The sequence below is a fragment of the Apus apus genome, chromosome 2 (genome assembly GCF_020740795.1).
Source record: "Apus apus isolate bApuApu2 chromosome 2, bApuApu2.pri.cur, whole genome shotgun sequence".
NCBI lineage: Eukaryota > Metazoa > Chordata > Aves > Apodiformes > Apodidae > Apus > Apus apus.
Genome location: NC_067283.1, coordinates 156,439,944 through 156,445,943, shown reverse-complemented (window position 1 = coordinate 156,445,943; position 6,000 = coordinate 156,439,944). Strand labels below are relative to the sequence as shown.

At 59.5% G+C, this 6,000-nt stretch overlaps 1 protein-coding gene across 1 annotated transcript in view; it reads right to left on the bottom strand.

The window, feature by feature from the left end:
• The window catches only part of ARHGAP39 (Rho GTPase activating protein 39), an 85,726-nt gene that overhangs the window by 307 nt on the left and 79,419 nt on the right, over window positions 1-6,000 (bottom strand). The window contains exons 7-11 of the mRNA XM_051610314.1: window positions 4,246-4,319; window positions 2,220-2,419; window positions 1,330-1,421; window positions 1,071-1,240; window positions 4-189 (exon numbers count right to left, since the gene is read on the bottom strand). Of these exons, the coding sequence (XP_051466274.1) occupies window positions 4-189; window positions 1,071-1,240; window positions 1,330-1,421; window positions 2,220-2,419; window positions 4,246-4,319 (722 nt within the window). The remainder of the gene's footprint in view (window positions 1-3; window positions 190-1,070; window positions 1,241-1,329; window positions 1,422-2,219; window positions 2,420-4,245; window positions 4,320-6,000) is intronic.

The following is a 6,000-nucleotide window of genomic DNA, read 5'->3' as shown; positions in this document are numbered from 1 at the left end:
GACGCCCTCCATGAAGCTGGTGTCAAGGTGCTGGATGAGCACCCGGATGAAGGACATCTCCTTGCGGGTGTTCTCGAAGATGATCCGGGGGTCGTCTGACTGGCAGCGCAGGCAGTTGGGGGCCATCACCATGGCCAGGTTGTTGACGTCCATCTTGGTGACCGCCACGTTGGCCGGCTGCACGAACACCTGGAGGGGGGGGGGGAGGAAGGAGATGGGGTGGAGGAAGCGTGGGGAGGAAGCGTGGGGAGGAAGCGTGGGGAGGGACCACAAGGGGGAACCAGGTGGAGGAACCACAGGGAGGAACCAGGTGGAGGAACCAGGTGGAGGAACCACAAGGAGGAACCGTGGGGGAACCACGTGGAGGAACCGTGTGGAGGAACCAGGTGGAGGAACCACAAGGAGGAACCGTGGGGAGGAACCAGGTGGAGGAACCACAAGGAGGAACCGTGGGGGAACCAGATGGAGGAACCAGATGGAGGAACCGTGTGGAGGAACCACATGGGGGAACTGTGGGGGAACCAGGTGGAGGAACCACAGGGAGGAACCATGGGGAGGAACCAGGTGGAGGAACCACATGGGGGAACCGTGTGGAGGAACCACATGGGGGAACTGTGGGGGAACCAGGTGGAGGAACCACAGGGAGGAACCATGGGGAGGAACCAGGTGGAGGAACCGTGGGGAGGAACCAGGTGGAGGAACCAGGTGGAGGAACCACGTGGAGGAACTGTGGGGAGGAACCAGGTGGAGAAACCATGGGGATGAACCGTGGGGAGGAACTGGGTGGAGGAACCACTTGGGGAAACCGTGAGGAGGAACGGTGGGGAGGAACAACGTGGGGGAACCATGTGGAAGGACCAGGTGGAGGAGATGCATGGAGGGGGCTGCGCGGGGAAACCATGTGGAGGAACCACGTGGAGCAACTGGGTGGACTCCCCAGTTTTTGCCTGAGACAGAAGTCACCACGTTGGGAACTTCCCACCCGCTGAAGGAACCCCGAAAACCACCTGAAGAGGAGCACCCGGGTGGAGGGGTGACCCCGGGGGGGGAGAGGGGGGTCCTGGCCGTACCTGCAGGAAGCGGATGAGGTAGCACAGCACCATTTTGTTGATCCTGGGCAGAGAGTGGACAACGGCGATGGCCGCCTCGGGGTTCTCGTAGTGGGTGATGCACTGCTCGTAGAACTCGTGAGGGATCAAGGGCTCCTCCAGCTCCCGGTACCAGAGCTTCAGCAAGGAGGCTGGGGTGGGGAGAAGACCAGAAGATCTTAAGAGCCCTTGGGGTGGAAGGGCCTGATGCTGCACCTCAGACGAGGCCTTGAGGTCCTACCGGGGACGTGGGGATCCTCCAGGCCGGTGGGGATCTTCCACTGGTCCACCTGCAGCTTGAGGGCGTTGACCTCGTCAATGTCGCCGGGGACTCTGGAAGAGGGGAGAGAAGTTGGTCATCAGGCAAGAGAGGGGGACCCACCCACCGACCACCCCACCCTGGGCTTTCTGGGGGGCCTGCTGGGGGGTTATGTGTGGGTCTCAAGGGGAACCGGTGGGCGGACATCAACTGGAGGTGGTGCCACGCTGGGGAGGTGGTTGCTGCCCCACAGGGAGGTGACATCCTGCTGTGTGCAGACCCCAAGAGCTCCAGGTCACTTTGGTGGACACCACGGAATGGACATGACTTTCTCATGGAGAGACCCCCCCTGCTCCATGGCCTTGGAACGAGGAGAAGTTTGGGGGAGAAGAAAGGTGCCCATGGGGACGTGGAGAAGGGGACAATAACGAGGTGACTCATGGCTTCCTCCATCAGAAGGAGAAGTTGGGGGGCCGCCCCACAGGGAGGTGACATCCTGCTGCGTGCAGACCCCAAGATCTCCATGAGACTCTGGTGGGCACCAGAATGGACACCACCCTCTCATGGAAACACCCCCCCCCCCATGGCCTCGGAGCGAGGAGAAGTTGGGGGGCTGCCCCATGAGGAGGTGACATCCTGCTGCGTGCAGACCCCAAAACCTCCACGTGACTCTGGTGGGCACCACGGTATGGACACCACCACCTGGTGGAGAAACCTCCCCCCCCCCATGGCCTCGGAGTGAGGAGAAGTCTGGGGACTTCCCCCTGGGAGGAGAAAGGCGCCTGTGTTTGGGGACTCGTGGCTTCCACCAGGAGGAGGCCCAGGCTGCCACCACCCTGGTGGGTCACCCCTGAAGCAGGAGGTGGCTTTACCTGAAGATGCCCTCGGTTTGGTCCCCGTTGAGGGCCAGGACCTCCTCAGAGAGGCGGGTCTGCACCCAGGGCAGCTGCCGGTCAGGGTAACGCTCCTTCTGCAGCGCCACGATGTCCTGCAAGGAGCTGCCAAACATGGAGGGGTTGAAGACGGCGTTCTTGGCGTGACGGATCTCCTCGATGTTGGGCTTCTTCAGCCCCTGGCAGAGACAAAGAGAAGCCACCGGTGCTGTCGGGACCTGCTCGACGCCACCAGCCCGTGGTGGAGCTCCGGGGCTGGTCCAGAGCTCATGGTAGTGGTGGATGGAGTGGGTATGAGGGTGGTGGGATGGAGGAGATGGATGGAGTGGAAGTGTGTGTGGTGGGATGGAGGAGAGATGGAATGGACATGGGGGTGGTGGGATGAAGGAGATGGATGGAGTGGGTATGAGGGTGGTGGGATGGAGGAGATGGATGGAATGAACATGTGTGTGGTGGGATGGAGGAGATGGATGGAGTGGAAGTGTGTGTGGTGGGATGGAGGAGATGGATGCAGTGGGTATGAGGGTGGTGGGATGGAGGAGATGGATGCAGTGGGTATGAGGGTGGTGGGATGGAGGAGATGGATGGAGTGGGTATGAGGGTGGTGGGATGGAGGAGATGGATGGAGTGGGTATGAGGGTGGTGGGATGGAGGAGATGGATGGAATGAACATGTGTGTGGTGGGATGGAGGAGATGGATGGAGTGGAAGTGTGTGTGGTGAGATGGAAGAGATGGATGGAGTGGGTATGAGGGTGGTGGGATGGAGGAGATGGATGGAGTGGAAGTGTGTGGTGGGATGGAGGAGATGGATGGAGTGGGTATGAGGGTGGTGGGATGGAGGAGATGGACACAGTGGAAGTGTGTGTGTGGTGGGATGGAGGAGAGGAGATGGATGGAGTGGACATGAGGGTGGTGGGATGGAGGAGACAGACACATTGGACACGTCCAAAGGTGAGCAGGGGACCATCAATGGCCCCTTTGTGAGCCCAGCAGGTGACACGTCCTCTTCCACTACAGGACATTGTCTTGGCCAACATCACCAGGAGCTGCTGTGGACCAAGGAAGGTCCCACTGGGTCTTCTCCATCCCCACAGCACAAGGAGAGTGAAGCAACCTCTGCTCCCAGGATCGATCCCATCGTCCCTTGGTGATGGGGAACTTTGGGAAGGACCTCAGAAGGTCTCTAGGTGGTCCCCAGAAAGTCTCCATAAAGACCCAAATAAGTCCCAGAAAGTTCCAAGAAAATCCCCAGAAGGTCTCAAGAAAGAGCCCAGAAGGTTCCCAGAAGGTTCCCAGGAGGACCCCAGAAGATCTCCAGTAGATCTTCAGAAGGTTCCCAGAAGATCTCCAGAAGGACCCTAGAAGGATCCCAGAAGGACTCCAGAATGACACCAGAAGGTCCCCAGGAGGACACCAGGTCTCCAGCAAGTCTGCAGAAGGTCCCCAGAAGGTCCCCGAAAGTTTCCAGAATGTTTCCAGAAGTTCCTCAGGAGATTATTAGAAGATCTCCAGAAGGTTCCCAGAAGGACCTCAGAAAGTCCCCAAAAGGTTACCCAGAAGGTCTCTGGAAGGTTCCCAGAAGGTCTCCAGGACCCCAGAAGGACCCCAGAAGGTTCCCAGAAGGTCTCCAGGACCCCAGAAGGACATCAGAAGGTTCCCAGAATGTCTCCATGTCTCCAGAAGAACCCCAGAAGGACCCCAGAAGGTTCCCAGAAGGTCTCCAGGACCCCAGAAGGACCCCAGAAGGTTCCCAGAAGGTCTCCAGGACCCCAGAAGGACCCCAGAAGGTTCCCAGAAGGTCTCCATCAGACCAAACCACGCTGGACATACCTCACCATTCTCACCGCGGCTCTGGTACAACTCACCACGCTCTTCCCACCACTCTCCAACTTCATCCTTCCTCCTTCTCCAGGCCCCATCCCCACACCCTGGCAGCCCCTTGGTGGCCCTGGCCGGGGGTGGTTGCCCACCATGACCCTCCCCACGTCCAACCCTTGGACGTACCTTCTTGGCTCCCGTCAGTGCCGCCTTCTGCAGCTTGTTGTAGCAGTACTTGGCGTAAGTGCTGATGGCCACCCCTGCAAGAGAGACACGGGGGGGGGACAGAGGTCATCTCCAGGTCATGGTGGGGTTATGGAGGGTGAAGGTCATCTCAGGGTCATCCCAGCTCCAGGAGGTGTCAAGTTCCCCCTTGGGTTCTGCTCCACCATCGCTCCCTGGGGTGGGTTTGAGGAGGATGAGGTCCCCCCCCCCCTGCAGCTCCACCATGGAGGGGCCCCCATCACTCAACCTTCTCCCCAAGACACCTTGGAGAAGTCACGTCATTGTACCCACCTAAAGTGGGACCTTGGAGCTCCCTTGGCTCTGTCCTCCAGCTCTGGGGGCTGATTTTTCACCCCACAGCCACCAACCCCATGGTCAACCCCTCCACCATCCATCTCCTGCTGGGGCCACCACCTCCACCTTCATCCTTCACCATCCACCTGCTCCTCCTGATGCCACCCTCATTCCCTCCTGCATCACCCATCTCCTCCTGGTGTCACCAAGTCATCCTCCCCCCTCCACCCTCCATCTTCTCCTGGGGCCACCATTCCACCTTCATCCCACCCCACCCACCACTTCCACCCTCAACCACGCCTACACTATCCAGCTTCTCTTCCTGGTGCCGCCACTTCCACCCTTGTCCCACCCTCCACCATCCATCATCTTCTCCTGATGCCACTCTTACCCATCCCCACCATCCATCTTCTCCTGGTGCCACCACTTCCATCCTCATCTCCCCTACACCATCCATCTTCTCCTGGGGCTACCACTTCCACCCTGAATCTCCCCCCCACCATCCATCTTCTGGTGCCACCACTTCCACCTTCATCCCCTCTCCACACCATCCCTCCTCTCCTCCTGATGTGCCTCAAGAAGGAGTTGACACCCTCAACCCTTGGAACATCCCTAAGCTGCCAATGGGCTCCTTCCAAGGGAGATGCTCCAGCATCCTGCAGCCAAGAACCCTGGAGACCCGGTGGTACCTCCTGGACCACCCCAGAAGGTGCTGACAGCCCCAGAAATTCTTCTGATAGCCCCAAAAATGGGCAAATTGAACAAAAAAGCAAATCCATCATCTGGAACCTTCTCTCCTTCGATAGCTTTGAAACCACCATCTCGTGTCCCTCCAGTCCCACATGCTGGAGTCATGGAATGGGTTGGGTTGGAAGGGACCTTTGAAAACCATCTAGTCCAACCTCCCTGCAGGGAGCAGGGACCCCTTTGACCAGACCCAGGTTGCCTCTTTGGATGCAGCCCAGGAGATGAGAGCACACGTTGCCACCTCGTGTCCCACGTGTCACCCACCAGTGTCCCCAAGGCCTTCTCCACTCTCCATCCATCTCCCAGCCTGTGCAGATGGACCCTCAGACCTGTCCCCAACCCACCACCCACCCTGGCGTCAACCCCAGCCTGGCTGTGGGTGCCCTTGATCCCACCACCCACATCATGGGTGGAGACACTGACCAAGCCCCTCCCTGGGTGGGGGACATCAAGGCCACTTCTCCAGCTGCCACCCCCAGCCCCAGGTCCTGCTCCCACCATCCCTGGAGCTCCAGGTTGAGGTTCTTCACCTCGATTTCCTCCAAGAACACAATGTGTGTCCCCCCCCACCCCCCGCTGGTGCCCACCTGGGGGGCCACCCACCACCCCAGGGGTGCCTCATCATTGCCAACGCCCCCCAGGGGTTAATTACTGCTCGTTAAGAGGTTCCTGTTA